General features: G+C 46.4%; 1 protein-coding gene across 1 annotated transcript; it reads left to right on the top strand.

Moving 5' to 3' along the window:
• Positions 1-374: 374 nt before the first annotated feature.
• Positions 375-2789, top strand: LOC147665603 (uncharacterized). The gene is made up of 3 exons (XM_086949656.1): positions 375-1782; positions 1867-2263; positions 2516-2789. Exons 1-3 carry the CDS (start codon positions 375-377, stop codon positions 2787-2789), a joined length of 2079 nt encoding a protein of 692 aa, XP_086805782.1.
• Positions 2790-18334: the final 15545 nt, after the last annotated feature.

Here is an 18334-nt window from a genome sequence, read left to right as displayed (position 1 = left end):
AAAGGAAGACAAGCCATCATTCCGTGCTCTAGGTGAATTGTAAACTCTTTCTGGCCAAACCACAGTAACAAGCGGAAAGCACAACAGAGCGGAGTCAGACAACTGTCGGGTAATGGAAAGAGGAGCTCTTCTATCTACTATACAACAGACTGTCCAAATTTGAACCGGCAGAAGGAAGATACATCTTTACCTGCCAGCGTGCACAGCCATAATCCAATCTAAAGGCACAATCCCTTACAAAGACACATTCTACATATTAGGAGTGTGGCAAATATTTGGTGGCTATTGTATTTTATTGTTAAAACAGAAATCAAACGTACAAAATACTGCGCACATATAAAGTGTGTGAGAAACACACAAGTGCTTTAACAGCCATGTTGGCCCCTCAGGAAATACAGTCAAGAGATGTAGATAAATATATATCTGACCCACAGAGACTAACCAAGAAAGAAGATTCATACACATGTAGCAAGTGCTTTAGTTTGTCATCACTACTCAAGCTTCATCAGCACACGTACACAGGACAAAAACCATTCAAGTGCAGTGAACTTGTAAAGTGCTTTAGTCAGTTATCACACCTTCAAAGACATAATCAAACACACACAAGGGAAAAGTCATTTACATGCAGTGAATGTGTGAAGAGCTTTAGTCGATTATCAAAGCTACAAAGTCATCAACGAACACACACGGGGGAAAAACCCTATCATTGTAGTGAATGTGACCGTAGTTTTAGTTACTCTTCAGCATTAAGGATTCATCTGCCAACGCACACAGGAGATAAACCATTCAAGTGCAGTGAATGTGTCAAGAGCTTTAGTCGATTATCAAACCTACGAAGACATCAACAAACACACACAAGGGAAAAACCATTCAAGTGCAGTGAATGTGCAAAGTGTTTTACTTTCTTGTCACACCTACAAAGCAATCTGTGGAACCACATAGGAGAAAAAAAATTCAAGTGCAGTGAATGTGCAAAGTGCTTCAGTAAGTCATCACACCTACAAAATCATCTGCGAACACACACAGGAGAAAAGCCATTTAAATGCAGTGAATGTGGGAAGAGCTTTAGTCGATTAGATCACCTACAAAGACATCAGCGAATACACTCGAAGGAAAAACCATACCAGTGCAGTGAATGTGGGAAGAGCTGTAATCGATTCGAAAATCTACAAACCCATCAGCAAACACACACAGGGGAAAAACCATTCAAGTGCAGTGAATGTGCAAAGTGCTTTAGACGGTTATCAGACCTAAAAAGTCATCAGCGAACACACAAGGGGGAAAAACTCTATCATTGTAGTGAATGTGCCAGTAGTTTTCGCAGCTCTTCAGCATTAAGGTGTCATGAGCGAACTCACACAGGAGAAAAACCATTCAAGTGCAATGAATGTCTAAAGAGCTTTAGTCAATTATCAACGCTACAAAGTCATCTGCGAACACACACAGGGGAAAAACCATTCAACTGCAGTGAATGTGGGAAGAGCTTTCGTCACTTATCAAACCTCCAAACACATCAGCGAACACACACAGTGGAAAAACCCTATCATTGTAGTGAATGTGACAGTAGTTTTCGCAGCTCTTCAGCATTAAGGATTCATCAGCAAACTCACACAGGAGAAAAACCATTCAAGTGCAATGAATGTGTCAAGAGCTTTAGTCAATTATCAAACCTCCAAACACATCAGCGAACACACACAGGGGAAAAACCCTATCATTGTAGTGAATGTGACAATAGTTTTCGCAGCTCTACAGTATTAAGGTATCATCAGCGAACTCACACAGGTGAACAACCATTCAAGTGCAATGAATGTCTAAAGAGCTTTAGTCAATTATCAGTGCTACAAAGACATCTGCGAACACACACAGGGGAAAAACCATTCAACTGCAGTGAATGTGGGAAGAGCTTTAGTCACTTATCAAACCTCCAAACACATCAGCGAACACACACAGGGGAAAAACCCTTTAATTGTAGTGAATGTAACAGTAGTTTTCGCGTCTCTTCAGCATTAAGGATTCATCAGCGAACTCACACAGGAGAAAAACCATTCAAGTGCAGTGAATGTCTGAAGAGCTTTAGTCAATTATCAGTGCTACAAATACATCAGCAATCACACACAGGGGAAAAACCATTCAACTGCAGTGAATGTGTGAAGAGCTTTAGTCACTTATCAAACCTCCAAACACATCAGCGAACACATACAGGGGAGAAACCCTATCATTGTAGTGAATGTGACAGTAGTTTTCGCAGCTCTTCAGCATTAAGGTATCATCAGCGAACTCACACAGGAGAAAAACCATTCAAGTGCAGTGAATGTGTAAAGAGCTTTAGTCAATTATCAGTGCTACAAAGTCATCAGCGAACACACACAGGGGAAAAACCATTCAACTGCAGTGAATGTGGGAAGAGCTTTATTCACTTATCAAACCTCCAAACACATCAGCGAACACACACAGGGGAGAAACCCTATCATTGTAGTGAATGTAACAGTAGTTTTTGCGGCTCTTCAGCATTAAGGATTCATCAGCGAACACACACAGGAGAAAAAACATTCAAGTGCTGTGAATGTGCAAAGTGCTTTAGTCAGTTATCACACCTTCAAAGTCATCAGCAAACACACACGGGGAAAAAACTATTCAGCGGCAGTGAATGCGGGAAGAGCTTTAGTCACTTATCAAACCTCCAAACACATCAGCAAACACAGAGACTCCGGAAAGAACTTAAGAACATCAAAAATAATACTGACCCATCTGAGGACATAGACAAGAGCAGAACAGTGCAGTTCTTGTGAGAGGAATGAATTACGGAAAAAGATTCAATTCAAATTATGTGGGACATTAAAATGCCAGGTGATAGAAGACCGGACTAGCAGTAAAGAAGGAAAACAGATAACAGTATTTACAGAATTATAAATGTGTTTGTTTTCAGTGATTGTTCACTTCCGTACACATAGCAAAGCAGCATGATATACCAGGATACACAGTGGGAGGCTAGCACAATGTGAACTAAAAGAAAAGAAAAATTGTTGATTTTTATTTGGTGAAGAAGAGACACAAAGAAAAACATTCAATCGCACCTGACCACACCATCTGTAAAAGCAACACTGAACAATACTGGGACTAACAACGATATTTTCAGCTAACTTGTCGGATTAGTGACAAAACCTATAAGCCAAACACACCCAGAGTGGACATGCTCTCAGAGCTCTGGAGATGGGAAACTTCATTGGTAAAATGTAGATATTACTATTAACAAATGCCACTGCAGTATATGTGATGAACTAAAGCGAAGCACAAGTGTTCAAGAAATAACCTGTTTTGAGATATAAAAGAGCATATACCTTGTTTCTAACCCCTTCAGTGCTGCGCGAATTCCGCTGCAGTGCTGAAGGTTCTAAAGAACCTATGGACTCATGACGGAACGGTTCCATCGTGAGCACAGGCCAACCAACGCTCATGATGGAACCGTTCCGTCATGAGCACCGAAGGGGTTAAGTAATGTTTGCTGCATCTTTTACATTCTGTTATCGGTTGATGGATCAGCTCGTGCCTCGGGCCTTATAACTAAGTGTGACCCGTGGCTCCTCTCCGACATGGCTCACCCTATTCATTTTGTGACTTGCCAAACTCTACTTTTTACCAGAATTGAGCCATTGTAAGCAGTCGACCATGTTTGAAGAATGTGGTGAAATAGCGAAATCCCACATCAAAAGTATATATGTGACTGGACAATCAGTTGCAGTCCCAGCAACTCGTCTTCCACACTTGATTGTCCCTTGTCCTCCAATGTTCTAAAGGATTTGTCGTATGAATGCCAGAAGTAGCAGTAACATTCATGAAGCTAACAGGAGTGTGTGGAAGATAGAGAGGGTGAGAGATAAAGAGAGCGAGAGAGACAAAGAAAGGGGCGAGAAATAGAGAAAAATGGAAAGAGGGGGAACTGCACGTTATTTGTACTCACCTAAAAATAGAAGAAGCAGCCGAATTCATGTCAATGTGTGACATCACCAGAGAAATGGACTGAACACCTGTGAATTTATATGTTTATTTTTAATACCTATAGACCCATATCATGCCAATAAACAGCGCACAAGTAAGGAAAATAGTGAAGGAGGCCATTATCATATGCAAATCACAGTGACGTCACATGTAGTGACATCACAAGAAGTGATTTCAGGCCCTTATACTAATTTTCACGTGAAAGGTTGACGGCCTGTTTTAAAAACACAAAACAAGAAACATAAAATAATGTAAAAATAAGTTTTTGGTTTCAGTTTTTATATATCATGTGTTTTTCCCACTATTAGTTTGCAACTAAACTCGGAAATGACTGAAAGTGTAAATATTTTTAAACAGATATGTGAAACTTAGAAATTACATTTTTAAACAGTTTTCAGAGTATAAATAAAATGTGCTTTTAATTTGCGTTTGTTTCTTGACGTTATTCTTTATCCATCCCCTAAGCCCCAAACTGTTTCACATTTTCAGTGTATTAAGCACTAGAAGGTCTAATTTTGTCAAGTTCTCTGTTCCTCTCTTGCACCACTCACCAAACAAACACTCAGAGGCCTGTGTCTGCAGTGCAGGGGCACAAAGTAACAATTATCAGTCGCAGGCTAAGGAGCTAGGTGGAACTGAGTCCCGTTTCTAGATAATAGTGGGGGGAACCCTTCAAAGTATGGCTACCCCCGACTTGTACCGTGCTGATAAAGCAATAGTGAATTTGACTAATTTATGATGAATTGAAATGAGAGAGAAAGAGAAGAGAGCGAGGTGCAGGATATATTAAAGAAAATGAAAAAAAGAGACACAAGACTTTACCCTTTTCTGTGTACAAGCTGTACTGTGCGTTGTAAACAGGTTGTCACCCCCTTTGTATGTAAATGAGCTTCTGTGACCAGACACCCCAGGCTCCCATCTCTTCTAGCGCGGATGATAATGTGAGCACTGTAAGGTAATCATAAACTAGGGCTATATTGAGAAATAATCGACTTCTAGGTCTCACAGCTGTGGATATTTAGTTCTTTTATTAGTTTTTTTTAAATTTACTTTAGTTTGCAGCAATTCTCAAGGTTACTTTTTCTCAGTATATCGCTTTGTATCGCTCTTTGCGCTTCATCAGTTAAACGTGAGGTTTGATGTAGGATTTGTTGTCAGTGTCCCTAGACCATGTCCCAATCCCTTTGTCCTCGATTTGTCAGCATGTGTTTTGTCCACACACTGGTCTAGGATGGGCCTTCTCAAGGTTGAAAGCGCGGTAATGGGAATAATAAATTAGACATATTTGAAATTGTATGTAAACAAATGCGTGCCTTTCAGTTATCAGGCACCACCAGACACATCTACACATGTAATTGAGCACCAGACTAAAGTGACTCCTCCCTATATGTAAGGAGGGAGAAGGTGTGACGTCCTGTGTCATGATATTCTGGAATGTGGGGATGGTTGCTAGGCCGTGAGCTGGAATAGAGACATTTGTCCGTTGGTCTTAGCTTGATGATGGATGGGGTCTCTGCATCTGTGATACTTAAATAAACCTTTCTTGACCCCCACCGTATGATCTACTCTGATTTCTGGAGGGACACACTTCCACAGATGACCATGTTAAATCTAGCTTCGCACAACCCACTGAGCATTTATTTATTTATTTATTTTTTATTTTATTTATTTTGTATAGCCAAACAGCTACCCAACAAAGGGTTTCCCGGCGCTTGTGATTCAGTGAAGAGTAATTGGACAGCTGACTAGACGTTAAATAGCCAGGTTTTTATGGCTTTTCTGAATTTGATGTAATTAGTCTCTGAGCGCAGAGCTTGTGGCATGGAGTTCCACAGGACCAAGGTATGCAAAGGATTTGCCTCCCATGCGTGATAGTTTTATTTTGGGCACAACAAATGTATTCGCTGTTGCAGATCTCAGCGTCCTAGATGGAAGGTAACATTGTACCAGATTTCGTAGGTATTTAGGCGCTTTGTTTGTTGAGATTTTGTGCATGAGGCATAATGATTTGAATTTGATTCTGTTCTCAATTTTTAGCCAATGCAATTCACGTATTAGTTTGGTAGTGGGCGCATGGATAGGAATTTTACCTAACAGCCTAGCAGCTGCATTCTGCACAGTTTGCAGTTTGCGGACTGTGGCTTTGTTGGATCCCAAGTATAGCACATTGGCGTAGTCTAATCTTGATGTTATTAGGGCGTTAATGACAGTTTTCTTAGTATGATCCGGTAGCATCCAGCAGATTTTCTTTAGCCACTTCAGGATGACGAAACATGTGGCTGATGTTTTAATGGCCTGCTGGTGCATACTGAGTGTGTCATCAACAACAAAGCCTAGGTTTCGGGTTTGGTTAGTTGGAATTGGAGGGGAGCCCATTTCCGGGGGCCAATGTTGGGGTCCCCAGAGTTCTTTATTTCTTCCCAAGATAATACGTTCGGTTTTTTCACCGTTTAATTTCAGGAAGTTATTTGTCATCCATCCAGCGATTTTGGTAAGTCCTACTCTTAATGTGGATGGATCATTATTGCCTATTGGTGGAAGGGAAAAGAGAAGCTGAGAATCATCAGCATAGGAGAACATTATTAGTCCGGTTTCCTTAGCTATTTTTGCAAGAGGGCTCATGTATGAATTAAAAAGTAATGGACTTAAAATTGAGCCTTGTGGGACTCCATGTTTGAAGGTGTGGATATCAGAGCACGCAGAATTAGAATCAGAATTCCTGCAGGTGTGGTACTTGATAGCAAAGGTTTATTGTCAGCGTTATTTACAGCAGATAATAAAACAATCACAATTCTTGTTGATTTAAAACGACTTAAGCACCGTTCATACAAATACTACACTTTGCGCATAATCCATGATCTGAAGTAAAATCCTACTGCAAATGGATGACGTACATCACTATTAAAACCAATCAATTAGATAGAGCGGTCATTAGGTCTTACAAAGCGTACCAGCTAACAAGCACGTACATAGGTGCAGATACCGGCGTCTCTGTCTGCTTGTTTCCTACTCAGAGCAAGTAAACCCCTAGCAAGCCTGACCGCTGTCTTATAAACATCAGAAATAAAAGAAGAGCACAAGCCTGCTGCGCAGACGTTACCTAGTGTGTTAAAAAAACAAGGATTGACCAAATAGTTTCAGTTTTGCTGACAGCCGGGTGGAAATTAAACCCTCAGATATGGGCCAATAGACGGCCAACACCTAAGCGAGCATTTTATAAAGTGCAGGTACAAGTAGAAATGTGCAACAATACCTCTCGATGCTCTGTCCAGTCCATAAGGCTCTCCAGTGCCTTTCATGCTGGAGTCGAGCTACGCTCCAGTTTATGAGGGCAAATATGTCAAAGGACGAGCACAGCCCCCAGAGACAAACAGAAAAAGGCCAAACCATCACTATAGTTGGTTTATGGTTTGTACCCACTTCCTTCGCTGCTGTCTATGGCAGGTCTGCATATACAAAGCAACTGCCTGGCAAATCTCCATACGATCAGTTCTATAACATAAGAAAAGTGCTGCGCTGCAGCATCTCAGATTACGTGTTAGAAAAAGTGGACATAGGTCGTACCTTTGGATTTTAAGTGACATATCAAACAGCTGCATAAAATGCATAAATGACTCAGGGACCCATTATTTACAGGTACATTTGTCAGATCCGCCTCCAGGGTCTTTACCCATGATTTAGTAAAGGCCCCTACCTGAAGAGTTCCTAATCTGAACATGAGATATAAAGATATATAGCCATTTTCTCAGCAGGGAACAGAATGTCCAATATTTCTTTTTAACCAGTTCTAGTGTTGCCTTATTCATCAGTTCCAGATTATTCTATTGCTCTACCCTACAAGTGTATATTAGAATGTTATTAACATGCTTGAACCGGGGTAAACTATTGTAATTCTGCATCGTCTCAGTTCCTGCGGGACCATTCTATATGATGCAAAGGATAGATTTGACCACACTCGCATCCATTATCTTACGGGGTGAGATTCTCCGGTGAACCCCAGCTCAGCTCTTAATACTTTAATTGGGGTTCCAGGACCCAGTTTTAGTACATGTCACAAGAAGATGTTTCCCAGTTTAAGAAGAGCCTGAACTTTCGTAAAATCCCACAGTTCAGTACCATAAGGGCAGGCCACACGTGCATTTGTCTTGAATGCATCTGTGCTAGATTATTGGTCTCTCGCTGCTTGAGTTAGCAAAATGTAGAATAGTGGTGTCAAGTTTGTTTTCGCCTTCGCCACATGAGCTTTCAATATAAATGGTCATCCATTCGCATGCAAAGGTAGTCATGTTTTAAGTCGCTTAGTTGGTTTACCATTAATCCTGAATGTCAACAAAGATTTTGATTTAGGAATAATTATCATATATTTTTCTCTTTATTGATTATTAACTTTTGTACCTTACAGAATAGCTCAAAGCCTTCCAAAAGTTGATGCATTGATTTTTCAGTACGCGCTAATGTTACTGCATCATCTGCAACCACCGGGATCGGAATTTTCTCCTTCTCCATTATCGGAACATCAAGACGAAGATTCCCGACAGAATCAGTTCCCTTGATGTGAATGTTGAATAAAGCTGGGGCAAGTATGCAACCCTGCCCAACGTCAATGTTTATTTCAAACTTCTCTGTGCATTCTCCTTTTACACTAAATCTTACTCTGGAATGATTGCCGCGGGCAGATCCTTTCGGATACTCAAATAGTTGCTTGGGAACCTCCTTCCTTCAGAAGATTCCAAAGGACGGAGCGGCGACAGAATATAATGCTGTTTATAGGTCTCTGAAGACCAAGTAGAGTGGGGAGTTTCCAGGAACACAAACTTCATACAGATCATGTACAATCTCAGAGCCGGGTCGATTCTACTTTGGCCTTTTCAGGATCCAGCCTGAGGGTTAGAGAGAATATTTTTTTCCTCTGTCCAGGTCTTGAGTCGGGACTGTAAGAGTTTCCCAAAGATATTTCCAATGTTGCCTAGTTGGGAAATTAACCGATAGTTGGAGGGGTCGTCTCTCCCCCCTTTCTTGTGAATCACCATAGTTATGGAAGACTTCCATGATTCTTGAACCAAACCAAGAGTCATTACGGTGTAAAATAACGCTGTTAAAGACCCTGAAGCACTGAACGTCTGAACTGGCCATCCCTCCTCTCCTCTGAATCCATGCATTAACGCTTAGTGAAGGTGTGGAGGAGGGAAGTCCATGTCACCGCACAGTAAATCTCAGTCACAGGAACACCCCTGACGAGTGCTGATGCAGAGGACTCTGAGGGCATATTAGCAAGGGCGATATCGCCGCTTTAGCTGGACTTTTTCCCGCTAAAGCGGCAATATTTGTATCGCCCTATTAGCAAGCTGTCGCTAACAGCAGTTAGTGACAGCTTATAGGCAATAGCTGCAGGTTTGGGGCACGCTTTGCATGTCAGCGATATTTATCGCTAATGACATGCAAAGTGAGCGTACCCAAACTGTTAGCGACTGAAACCAGTCGCTAACACAGCTATCCCCTATTATCAAGGCAGGCAAAGCGATAAAAACAATTGTGCTAAGCGCGATTATCGCTAGAATCCAACGCCTGCTAAAAAGTTGACTTACCTGTATAGTCAATGGGGGGGGGGGTGGATTATCACATTAAGCACCCATTGGCGTTAATGCAAGAATATTGCTGGATTTCCAGTGATATTCTTGCATTGAGCTGCTATCGCCGGATATTTTATCGCATTGGAGATAAACGTTGCTAACAGCACGTTATCTCTGCGATAATATCCGGCGATAGCAAGCGGTAATAAAAAAATGCACTAAGCGCATTTAGCTATAAATATCGTTACTCCTTGATAATATGCCCCTTTGTTCTGGAGGACTAAGCGTGGATTCCCTTAGTCAGTTCCTTTGTGATGCAGAAGATGATGCAATAAGATAAGGCCCTCTTCTGGGTAGAGGTACCCTTCTTGCAGCATCTACAGTCCGCACCTAGGGTCAATATAAAAATAGTCTTCCTTTTGGGGCTCTTACTGATATGATCTCACCTCCTTTGGGGGTAGAAGGTGGGAAGGGTGACAGATTGCCTAAGAAGGAAAGAGACCACCACCTTGGGAACGAGAGTCGATGTAGTTCTGAGGAATAATTCCTCCAGGAAGAAGCATGTGAAGGGCGGCCGCATGCTCAGTGCCTGTAACTCACTGATGTGCCGCAACGAAGTGATGCTATAAAGAGAACAAAGGTATACCCAAACTGCTAGAGCAGGAACCTGGGGGAACAGCAGAAAACAAGTAGCAATCTTTCGCTGTAGACTAAATATGTGAATAGGTGCTCATGTGAATTAAGAAGTGAGGGGTCCGTCGAGACAAAGTGAAGACGTATGACTCGACCCCTCGAGTTACTTCCAGGCACTATAGACACTCCATTTCGTTCTATGGTTTGTAAACTGTCTTAGTTCATACTACGTCTACAGCGAAGCATTGTTGTTTGTTGTATATCATCAAAATAATAGCAATAAAAAACGGTGTACAGGATCAGTGACCAAAGCTGGTATTTGTGGAAGGGCTCAGAAATGTGAAAACAAGTCCATTGGCGCCTAAGAAAGAGAATTGGTGCAAAGATATGTGCCAGTCTCATCAAAAATTTGACTATGATTGCAGATTGCATGAGGCATGCTGGACAGGGCAGCTATGTATCCTTCGTCTACTGCACAACTCTGCAGGACCAGTGACAAGCTGATGAAATTACATCGACCACCTCCATTGGCAGCTGGAAGGAGCTCTGATGCCCCTCTCAATCTGCAGACATGAAGGTGGAGGCTCTGCACGGGTAGGTGCTGGTCCCGCCCCTCTCAATCTGCAGACATGAAGGTGGAGGCTCTGCACGGGTAGGTGCTGGTCCCGCCCCTCTCAGTCTCCAGACATGAAGGTGGAGGCTCTGCACGGGTAGGTGCTGGTCCCGCCCCTCTCAGTCTCCAGACATGAAGGTGGAGGCTCTGCACGGGTAGGTGCTGGTCCCGCCCCTCTCAATCTGCAGACATGAAGGTGGAGGCTCTGCACAGGTAGGTGCTGGTCCCGCCCCTCTCAGTCTCCAGACATGAAGGGGGAGGCTCTGCACGGGTAGGTGCTGGTCCCGCCCCTCTCAATCTGCAGACATGAAGGTGGAGGCTCTGCAGGGGTAGGTGCTGGTCCCGCCCCTCTCAGTCTCCAGACATGAAGGTGGAGGCTCTGCACGGGTAGGTGCTGGTCCCGCCCCTCTCAATCTGCAGACATGAAGGTGGAGGCTCTACACGGGTAGGTGCTGGTCCCGCCCCTCTCAGTCTCCAGACATGAAGGGGGAGGCTCTGCACGGGTAGGTGCTGGTCCCGCCCCTCTCAGTCTCCAGACATGAAGGTGGAGGATCAGCAGGGTGAGGTGCGTATCCTGCCCCTCTTGATCTCCAGACTTTCCAATCTGCCTCTCAGAGTGGACCTTGAGAAAGAAGGTCAACTCTAAGAGGCAGATGTAGAGGGTGGCACAAAGAGAGGTGCAGATGGTCCACGTACCACAGCCTGTTGGCCAGCCATGGGTGGAAAGAATTGCTTTGCATCAGTCATGGTGAATCTTCCTGACAACTGGAGGAATAAAGGATATGGGAAGAAAGGTGTCGTAAAGCAGAAAACTCCACCTCAGCCAAAATGTGTCCCCCAACATTTCCCATAGTGTAAACTGGAGGGCACAGAATTGTGGACAATGGACGTTAGCACAAGTTGCAAATCGGTCAACCTGAGGGGGATCCACAGGGCTAACACGTTCTTCACCAGAATCCAAAAGGCGATGCTGCTCGTGGTTGGCAAGATGAAGCCAACTCAGGCTGTGAGCTGACCAGATGGCACCTAGCCAGGTCCCAAGCTGGTGCAAGTCGAACCCAGAGATTGGCACTTTTGTGCCACCAGAATTTCACTTTTTTGATGTTCCAGTGGCGCAATGTGCCACTGCATATTTATAAGGCCACGTAAAGCTTTTCATGGCCTTATAAATATGTGCTCCCTTTCACGCAGAACACTGCATGAAACGGGCGTTCCGTGGGTGTTACTGTGGGTGCAACACTCCTGGAACCGGACGCATTCTCAGATTTACGATACATTGTGAACCTGGGAATATGTCAGAGTCTAACGCCACCCCAGGGGTGGCATTAGGGAGGCACAACAAGGAGATTTATTTTTATGTCTCCCTGTGCTTTCCTTTTTCTATTAGTGCTGCATTCTGTAGCACACATAGACAAAGGAAATTGCCTCTTGTGATTGACTTTGTGCAGGAAGGTCTCCCTTCCTGCACAAAATCAATCAACCCTGCAACGCAGGCCCCCTTGCATTGCACCATGGAGAAAGGCTGCCTGTATTGGCGCATGGCAGCCCATTGTGCGCCTGCGCTGGGGAAAAGGACAGGAATGCGTGGTATCACATGGATTCGGCACATTCCTGCCCTTTTGCTCTGACGTAGAGCAGTGCAGCAAGATTCCTTGTGGTGCTGCCCTACCCAAGACCTCATAAATGAGGCCCAGAGTCTCTGGGCTTCCCGACTGAGGAGGAGAGACCTCCAGCAGGACAGCGTTGGATTGACTGAATCCAGTCAAACGTGAACTAGAAAAAGAAGAGATCACATTCTTTGGCTGCATCTTCACCGACACAAGATGTTTGAAAGAAAGAGCCAGACCACCAGTAGGATCATGAGACCACCATGAGCCAGACTAGATTACCACCTCTCCTCTCGTAGGATTGAAGTCCACCGTGAGCCAAGCCAGATTACCCCTCACCCGTAGGATCATGAGGCCACCATGAGCCAGACTAGATTACCCCCTAACCGTAGGATCATGAGACCACCATAGCGTTTGAGCGAGAAGCAACAGCTAAGACGCAGACATTTGCAAGTCCACAGTGACGGGTCAAGGAGACACGGTCATGGAGTGACTCTCTTGTATTCTCTTCCTCGGCATTCTCTTTTTTGTGTTTTCTTTCCTTTAATTCTTCTCCTTCCTGTCTGATTTTCTTCTTTCTCCACCCCGCCCGGTCGCCCTACACTCTTTCATCTATCAACCAAGGTGTAAGATGTTGATTAAAGCTTAATTTCAGCCGGTGGTCGCAGGTGGGGCCCATCAGCACTCTCCTTTTGAGAGCCGGCACTTATTTTTCCTCATCAGACTTTGACACATAACAAGGGAGTGAAAAGCACACAAGGGGGAAGAACGAGGAAGAGAAAGATGAAAACAAGTGACAAAGGGGGAAAGCAGGGACCTACAAGAGTGAGATAAAGAGCCATGAGGTGGAATCAAGAGTGAGATAAAGGAGCCAAGAGTGTCTGGGGTGGATTAAAGAGCCATGAGGTGGAATCAAGAGTGAGATACAGGAGCCAAGAGTGGCTGTGGGTGAATTAAAGAGCCATGAGGTGGAATCAAGAGTGAGATAAAGGAGCCAAGAGTGTCTGGGAGTTGATTAAAGAGCCATGAGGTGGAATCAAGAGTGAGATAAAGGAGCTGAGAGTGGCTGTGGGTGAATTAAAGAGCCATGAGGTGGGATCAAGAGTGGGATAAAGGTGCCCAGAGTGTCTGAGGGTGGAATCAAGAGTGGGATAAAGGAGCCGAGAGTGTCCGGGAGTGGATTAAAGAGACACAAGGTGGAATAAAGAGTGGGATAAAGGAGCCGAGAGTGTCTGTGTGTGGATTAAAGAGCCACAAGGTGGAAGCAAGAGTGAGATAAAGGAGACAAGAGTGTCTGGGGGTGGATTAAAGAGCCACAAGGTGGAATCAAGAGTGAGATAAAGGAGACTAGAGTGTCTGGGGGTGGATTAAAGAGCCACAAGGTGGAATCAAGAGTGAGATAAAGGAGCCGAGAGTGTCTGGGGGTGGATTAAAGAGCCACAAGGTAGAAGCAAGAGTGAGATAAAGGAGGCAAGAGTGTCTGGGGTGGAATAAAGAGCCATGAGGTGGAATCAAGAGTGAGATAAAGGAGCTGTGAGTGGCTGGTGGTGGATTAAAGAGTCATGAGGTGGAATCAGGAGTGGGAGAAAGGAGCCAAGAGTATCTGGGGGTGGATTAAAGAGCCTTGAGTTGGAATCAAGTGTAAGATAAAGGAGCCAAGAGTGTCTGGGGTGGTTTAAAGAGCCATGAGGTGGAATCAAGAGTGAGATAAAGGAGACAAGAGTGTCTAGGGTGGATTAAACAGCCATGAGGTGGAATCAAGAGTGAGATAAAGGAGCCAGGAGTGTCTGGGGTGGATTAAAGAGCCATGAGGTGGAATCAAGAGTGAGATACAGGAGCTGAGAGTGTCTGGGCGTGGATTAAAGAGCCATGAGATGGAATCAAGAGTCAGATAAAGGAGCCAAAAGTGTCTAGGGGTGGATTAGAGAGCCAGGAGGTGCAATCAAAAGTGAGATAAAGGAGCCGAGAGTGTCTAGTGGTGGATTAGAGAGCCACGAGGTGCAATCAAGAGTGAGATAAAGTAGCCAAGAGTGTCCGGGGGTGGATTAAAGAGCCATGAGGTAGAATCAACATGAGATAAAGGAGCCAAGAGTGGCTGGGGTGGATTAAACAGCCATGAGTTGGAATCAAGAGTGAGATAAAGGAGCCAAGAGAGTCTGGGGTGGATTAAAGAGCCATGAGATGGAATCAAGAGTCAGATAAAGGAGCCAGGAGTGCCTGGGGTGGATTAAAGAGGCATGAGGTGGAATCAATAGTGAGATAAAGGAGCCGGGAGAGGCTGGTGGGGGATTAAAGAGCCATGAGGTGGAATCAAGAGTGAGAGAAAGGAGCCAAGAGTGTCTAGGGGTGGATTAGAGAGCCAGGAGGTGCAATCAAGAGTGAGATAAAGGAGCCAAGAGTGTCTAGGATGGATTAAAGAGCCATGAGGTAGAATCAACATGATATAAAGGAGCCAAGAGTGGCTGGTGGTGGATTAAAGAGCCATGAATCAAGAGTGAGATAAAGGAGCGACCCTTGACCCTGATCCAGGCAGGTCGCTCCCTACGCCGCACATCTCTACCTGTATGTGCCCATGTCCCTGATCTCGCTGCTGTCGCGATTTCAAGTTCCTCCTCCACCCAAAGGCTCTTGCCTGTGCCTCATTCCTGGTGGCCCAGTGGTGAGCCATAAGTATCTGTGTGCTCGCTCTGTTCCTTTTTGCCTGTTATATGTCTGGTGTTGTCTTACTTTTTGCGTTATCTGTTACCCACTGTTGTATTACTTTGTATTATACTTCTGCTGTATTATTTTGTGCCCACTGTTGTATTCCTTTTCTTTGTATTCTTTGCTTCCGCCCGTTTTTTGCTCCGTGGCCCTCCAGAATTCCAGCCTTTCTCTCCCCTTCACGCCACTGCGTCCCCTGCGGCCCCTACCCCCGCTTGCCCATTTGTCCCGCTCCCGTCTCCCAGCTGCTCCTCCCTTCCACCTCCCCTTCTAATGGCTGCCGTGCCGAAAGTGCGCCGAATGCAAACCTGCCTGTACTCGTCCACGCCTGATCCATGCCCAGCGCCAGACCCCCTGGCCCCCCAAACGTCACGACGCCTGCCGCCACTACCACACCAGCACCCTCCTTGCACTCAACGCCGGCCAATCATACAACTGCTTCCTGGCCACCCCGAAGCGCACCCAAGGACCCTTCTCCTGTCGGAGCTGCAGCTTCACCAGCCTCCAAGCCGCCACCTTGCCCACCGGAGTAGGACGCCACCACCTCAGATGCATACTACTCAACACCCGCTCTGCCCACAAGCACGCCATCGAACTCTGGGACCTACCCGACTCATCCTTCCCCGACGACGCCTTCCTGACGGAGACCTGGATGAACCCCTCCTCTGCACCCGACATCGCCATATCCATCCTGGACGGCTACAAGATCACACGCAGGGACCGAACCAACAGAGCAGGAAGAGGAATCACCATCGTCCACACCCTCAGAATCTCGACCAGCACCGATGACACTCTCAGCTCTGCCGAACACCAGCACTTCCAGATCCACATCGACCCCAACACCACCCTCAGAGGAACCCTCGTCTACAGACCCCCCGCCACAGTGCAGCAACTCCATCCCCGACTTCGTCAGCACGCACTTCCTTGCTTCCACGGGCTACATCCGCCTCGAAGACCTGAACTTCCACCTCAACACCAACTCTACCACTCTGCTCGACAACCTCGACAACCTCGGACTCAAACAGCTAGTCACGACTCCCATCCACTCCGCCGGACACATGCTCAACTGCATCTTCTCCGCCAGCAACTACGTCACCTTCAACCACACCACCAAACTCCTCTGGACCGACCACCGCTACATGCACTTCACCTTCGAGAAACCCACCATGCACCACCACACACAACAGACTCAATGCTGCAGCTAGAGCAAAGTCACCGTAGACCAGCTAATCGCCACCCTTGCCCGAAACCCACCAACTGACACCGCAGACACCAACACTGCGGCCCGCAACCTCAGGCAAGGGATCGACAACTGTGCCAACACTCTCACCCGATCAAGAAACCCTCAAACAGACGCATCAACAGAACATCCATCTGGTTCACCGCTGACCTCCAGGCATCTGAGCAGACCTGTCGAAGGCTCGAGATGAAGTGGCACCACGACAGACTGGACAGCAATGCAGCCCAAAAGAGTGCCATCCACAGACACCACCAACTCATCCGAACTGTCAAAAGGACTTCCTTCAAGGAACGCTTTACAACAATGCACACAACAGCAAAGAGCTCTTCAACATCATGAAGGAACTCTCCAACCCCAGCTCCAATTCCAACGACATCCTGCCATCGCAAGACCTCTGCGACTCCCTAGCCACCTTCTTCCACTGTAAGATCGCAGACATCCGCGACAGCTTTAACAACCAGGCCCCCCCGACAGCCACCGATACCTCAGACTCACCGCCCCCAGCCACACCAACCCCCTGCTCTCCTGTACCCATGTCAACGACGACAACGCCATCAAAATCATGAACACCATCCACTCCGGCATACCAGCAGACCCCTGCCGGCACCACATCTTCAACAAAGCAAGCTCCACCATCGCACCCCATCTCCGCAAGATCATAAATAATTCCTTCAAGACTGCCACTTTCCCAGAGAGCTGGAAGCACACTGAGATCAACGCCCTGCTCAAGAAACCCAAGGCGAACCCTAAGGACCTCAAATACTTCCGGCTCATCTTCCTACTCCCGTACCGGCGAAAGTCATCGTGAAGATTGTCAACAGGCAACTGATCCTCTTCGTCGAGGAGAACAACATCCTGGACCCATCCCAATCCGGATTCCGCAGCAACCATAGCCACCACCGATAACATCGCGAACCTGCTGGAGAACGGAGAAACTGCACCCTCATCCTCCTGGACCTTTTGCCACCTTTGACACCGCCTGCCTCCACACCCTATGCACACGCCTCCACAACGCAGGGATCCGCGACTAAGCCATGGACTGGACCACCTCCTTCCTCACTGGCAGAACACAGAGTGTCCGCCTCCCTCTGTTACGATCAAAAGTCACCAAGATCATCTGTGGTGGTCCCCAAGGATCATCCCTCAGCCCGACACTCTTCAACGTCTACATGGCACCGCTCACCCACAAAGCCCAATCGCATGACCTCAACATCATCTCATATGCAAACGACACCCAGCTGATCCTCTCCTTCATGAAGGCCATCGCCGAATGGATGAAGAACAGCTGCCTGAAACTATACTCGGACAAGACGGCTGCACCCTGTCCACCTGGGACGACTCCTGAATGCCGGCCACAATAGGAGCTGCACTGACTCCCACCGACCACGCACGCGATCTGGGGTCCATTCTTGACTCATCGCTGTCAAGGATCCAGCAAGTCAACACCGTATCCTCCTCCTGCCTCAACACCCTCTGCATGCTCTGCAAGATCTACAGACGGATCCCCACCGGAACCAGAAGGACAGTCACCCAGTCCCTCGTCACCAGCAGGCAGGACTACGCCAATGCCCTCTACGCAGGAACCTCGGCCAAACTCCAGAAATGACTACAACGCATTCAGAATGCCTCTGCATGCCTCAGCCTCGACATCCCCCGCACAGCCAAATCACATCCTACCTGAGAGACCTGCACGGGCTCCCGGTCAAGAGGATATCCTACAAGCTCCTCGCCCAAGCATACAAGGCACTCCACAACACTGGACCAGCGTACATAAACAGACGACTCAGCTTCCACACCCCGAACCGCCATCTTCGCTCTGCTGACCTCGCCACCGTCCCTGTGTGGGTGAAATACCCCCTCCGTCCTCAGACCCCATCCACTTAGTGAGAGACCCCTGTGTGGGTGAAATATCCCCTCCATCCTCAGACCCCGTCCACTGAGTGAGAGATCCCTGTGTGGGTAAAATATCCCC

This window comes from Lissotriton vulgaris, unplaced genomic scaffold (assembly GCF_964263255.1).
Source record: "Lissotriton vulgaris unplaced genomic scaffold, aLisVul1.2 SCAFFOLD_1357, whole genome shotgun sequence".
Lineage (NCBI taxonomy): Eukaryota > Metazoa > Chordata > Amphibia > Caudata > Salamandridae > Lissotriton > Lissotriton vulgaris.
This window is presented reverse-complemented; position numbering and strand designations above follow the sequence as displayed.